Source organism: Cystoisospora suis, assembly GCF_002600585.1.
Source record: "Cystoisospora suis strain Wien I chromosome Unknown contig_8528, whole genome shotgun sequence".
Classification (NCBI taxonomy): domain Eukaryota; phylum Apicomplexa; class Conoidasida; order Eucoccidiorida; family Sarcocystidae; genus Cystoisospora; species Cystoisospora suis.
The window spans coordinates 328-5,008 of record NW_027161306.1 but is presented as its reverse complement, the minus strand read 5'-3'; the positions used below and the strand labels follow the sequence as shown (position 1 = coordinate 5,008).

Below are 4,681 nucleotides of genomic sequence, written 5' to 3'. Positions count from 1 at the left end.
ATATATATAAATATACATATATATATATATATATACATACACGACTCCTCACCTAGAAGAACTCCACTAAATCTCTATGTGTCTGCATATAGGCCTATACATGCTCTCTCTCTCTTTCTTTTTCTCTCTCTGTCTGGTAGGTGTCTGTGTGGATCCACCTGCCTATGTCTGATCCCCCCAACATTATTCAACAAGCCAACACACAAAGAAAAAGAAGAAAAGAGAGAGAAAAAGAGAAGACTGTGTGTGTACTTTTCGAAGAAAGTGCTTGGTAGCATATTTGGAAAGAGCCTTAAGACGACAGGAAGAAGAAATTCTCCTAGAGGAATAATTATCATTAAGGAGAAGGGAATTAACTTCAAAGCATCTGCCGTTGTGCGGACCTACACAAAAGAAAGATACACACAGAGAGACAGAGACAGAGACAGAGACAGATAGAATGAAGGAGAAGAAGAAGAACAAAGACTGACTGATACGAAGAGAAAAGGTGATAGAGAAAGGAAGAAAAAAGAAGAGGAAGAAGAAGGTGACTCTTGTCTTTCATTTATCAAGCTTTCCATATACACATAGATAGACAGATAGAAAGATAGACATAAGAGAGGTGTGTTGAGAGAGAAGAAAAAGAAGAGTCGTGCATGCATGTGTCTCTCCCACATGAAATAGACTTTCCTTACATTATCTTTCTATTCTCTATCTACAGTAGGCTTTCTCTCTCTCAATATATATATATTGATATGCTTATAGGGATGGCTTTGAAGATGTATAGATCTATGCAGAATCGAAGAAAGAAGAAGAGGAAGAGACAAGAAAAGAAGGAGAAAAGATGAAGGCCGCAGTAGAGAAGAGAAGTCGTTTCTAGGGAGATCTCTATTAGCCTCAGGCCATCCCCCTTCTCATTCACATCGGCATTATCGAGAAAGATATAAAGAAAGAAAGAGACAGACAGAGACAGATAGATTCATCCACACACACACTCTCTCTTACATACAGGGAGAGATACATGCATAAATATCTATAGAAATATAGTATGTACTGAAGATACCCTAGGTATAGGAAAGCATTCGAGAGAGAGAGAGACAGGAAGGAGGAAGGAGAGAGGAACATACAAAAGATAAAGATCTATCTTTAAACTATCTATATCAATCTATCTCTCTCCAATCTGTCCCTGTGTATCTATCGTGACTTTCTCTATCTCCAATCTATCTCTACAAAGTCTTTCTTCTTCTTCTCTCTTTTCTTTGATCTTTTTTCTTCCTTCTTCTTTTGTCCTTCCTTTTGGTTTGTTTTCTTTTCTTTTCTGAACTTTGACTGAAGACGGCGGCTAGCCCTAGTAGTGAGAGAGAAGTATTCAGTAGAGAGGGAAGAAGCGCGTTGGTCGAGGGTTTGCTTACGAGGAGTTTATGCTCGTTGTATCGTAAGGGATGACCTAGGATCTTTTTCTTAAGGAGTTGATACGACACCCGGACATTCGCTGCAAAGAGGCTAAAGCCCGCCACCGTCCATCTCCATGTATGAATTACACCTCACATACAACACACACACACACACACACATATATATATACACATATATACATATACACATATACACATATATAGATATATATATAACAAGATTGAGATGTCACATGAAAACATGAATAGAGATAGATAGATACATTCAAGAGAGATAGATAGATAGATAGAGATGTATATATAGAGAGATAGGAGTGCACATATATACGGAAAGACGGAGATAGACAGATAATTTATAGAGATGTATCTACAGAGAGAGGAGTGCATATATATAGGGAGATAGATAGATAGATAGGGATGTGGAGAAACGTAGAGTAGTCCCAGGGGCATGCTATGGAAATACACATACACACACAAGTGTATAGATAGATTTATCATAGAGATACAGAGGTGTATATGAACGGTGCTAGGATGTCTTTGCATGCGTATAGAATGAAGCTACTAGTGTACAGAGAGATGGTGACGCCTAGACAGAATGATTGAAGAGAGAGAGAGAGACGTGTGAAAAGGAGAGCCGGCGGTCAATGATCTAAGTAGAAGTATTTTGAGAGGTGTCTTGTTAGGCTATCAGGATACATAGATACAGGGAGAGAGAGAGAAAGAAGAGCAGAAAATAGAAGAAGAAAGAATCTCCTCTCCAGCGCCCAACTGTATGTACAGAGTGATGAGGGCTCTCACACAGACACTCGAAAAAGAAGAAGATAGATGGAAGAACAGAAGAAGAGAAACAAGACAAAACTCTCCATCTAGATATCGTGAAGAAAGAAGAAGAAGAAAGAGAGTTAGAGAGAGAAAGAAAGAAAGAGAGGACAGGAATGGTAAAGCCTTCGGTGTGGAAGCCTTTCTCAGAAGGAGTGAAAATATATACATGTATAGACATGTATATATCTGTATATATAGATGTAAGCTTAGGCGTGTTTGAACGAATAAAGATGGATACGAAAGCGAAGCAGACCATACAGAGATGTAGATACAGACATACACCTATGTATACATAGATACATGTATAGCTCGATAGATAGATATAAAGAGATATAGACAGATAGATCCAGAGAGAGCTATATATATATGTATAGGTAGATAGATAGAGTTAGAGAGATACAGATAGATATATAGATAGATGAATAGACAGATAGATAGATAGGTCCAGAAAGAGAGAACGGTATGGACAGACGAGTCGGCGTCAACTAGATAGATGAAGAGAAAGGAAGAGATAGAGGAGAAAGCGGGAAAGAGAAAGAGAGAAGAAGGGAAGAGGCCTTTCCGAGATCCCGGGCTGCAGTGGTGGATGGATGACTTCTCACTTACTTTCTTTGCCTTTTTTATACCACTTCTTCACTATGAGGGGATTGGTTAGGAACGCTTTCGTGACCTTCCATGTAGAGATCAAAATCCTAAGAGAAAGAAAAGAAAAGAAAAGAAAGCAAAGGTTTGAGGACAAAGAGAAAGAATGAGAAGGTACATACAAAGGCAATCTTTACCATACACGTGCATGAAATACAAGAAGGCTCTCCGATATAAAGAACATATATATATACAGATATAGATATAGAAATAGATATAGATAGATATTCTTATAGAGACTGCAGAACATACACGTTATACATGTAGAAAGAAAGACATGAGTTTATCTGCATGCAGAAATCTGAATAGGTGTACACATATGTACAGATATCTACACATATGTGTAACATACATATACATATATATATAATATATATATATATGTATATATATATATGTATATGTATAGAGGTGGATACACATATACACATACTTAGATGGTCGTCTCCTCGCACCCCGGACAGCAATACCGTCAGAGCTATCTATCTATCTATATCTCTATAGATATATATAGATATATACATACACATACACATGTACATATTCGCGTAGATAAGTCTATATGTGTTGTCTCTACATGTATGATGGGTAGAGAGAAGGGCTGATGTTCTGCTTGCCGAGATATATGTATGCAGAGGATACACGTGTCTATATTCCTGTGTATATACACCTCGCAGACAGATAGAGATACCCTTCCTTGCACGGAGAGAAGAGAGAGAAAGGAAAGACTTTTTAGAGGAGAGAAGGAAGGACGAAGGGAAAAGAAGCGTCAAATGAAGAAAAGAATGGACGTCTGAAAAGAAGAGAAGAAGAGAAAGAGCGAGACGCATCTGGGAGCAACTATCTCCTCTTTCTTCTTCAACGTGACACGTTCACAGGAGAGACAGAGACTCCTTCTCAACAAGTCCACTAAGACAAGAGACATGAGAAAGAAAGAAGAAGAAAGAAAGAAGAGGATAATTGGAGGGAATTACTTTTTAAGAAGAGAAAAGGTGTATGAAGAGATTCGATGGAGGAGGCGTAAGAGAGTTGCAAGTGAGAAGAGGTGCTTAAGCCTGGAGAGAAGGCTTGAAAGAATACAACTTCCTCGGCTCTCTGGAACAGTGCCTCTTCCTCCTTGATATGAAGAAGAAGAAGAACGTTTAACAGAGGGAGAAGATTTCCCTAGAGAAGAAGAAGAAGAAAGAGAAGAAGAAGAAGAAAGAGAAGAAGAAGGTGAGCGTGGTAAAGACGTTGCCTTGGAGATAACAGTAGTATGACGAGGCACAGAGGAAGAAGAAGAGGGAGAAGAAGAGGGAGAAGAAGACGAAGAAGAGGAGAGTGTCTTGGCGGAGGTGGAAGGGCTAGAGAGTTGTGTTTCTTGTTCTTTTCTTTCTTCTTCCTTCTTTTCATTCACTGTGGAGGGAGAAGAAGAAGAAGAGAAAGAACGAGAAGAAGAAGGGATATGAAGAGATGAGAAGTAGCTTTGTGTGAGACAAGATGAAGGTGGGGAGAATAAGGCAAGGGCATCGAGGTGACGAGAGAAGTTTCTTACCATTCCTGTCTTTCCTTGCTGTAGTCTTACCCATGGCTGTGTGTAGATTGTGTGGCTATAGGCGGAAGCGTNNTGGCTGTGTGTAGATTGTGTGGCTATAGGCTTTTAAAGAAGACTCGACTCTTAAGAAAGAAGATGAAGAAAGAACAAGAGATGTCGACAACGAGGAATCTCCCTTCCGTCGTAGCGCTTCTTCTTTATCTCCTTGTCCTCTCTCCCATGAAGAAGAGATCCTCTTCAGAGGAACTTGCTCTTTCGCCTTCTTATCTTCTTTCTTCTTCTCCCCTCC

The 4,681-nt window shown here is 39.3% G+C and overlaps 1 protein-coding gene across 1 annotated transcript; it reads right to left on the bottom strand.

The window, feature by feature from the left end:
• Positions 1-251: 251 nt before the first annotated feature.
• On the bottom strand, positions 252-4,654 carry CSUI_010839 (letm1 family protein; the record flags this gene model as incomplete). Its single annotated transcript, XM_068070940.1, has 4 exons — positions 3,833-4,654; positions 2,823-2,908; positions 1,392-1,522; positions 252-383 (listed from the first exon to the last, which is right to left on the bottom strand). Coding segments are annotated over exons 1-4 (912 nt in total), but the record flags the coding sequence as incomplete, so codon positions are not given.
• Between the last annotated feature and the right edge of the window lie 27 nt (positions 4,655-4,681).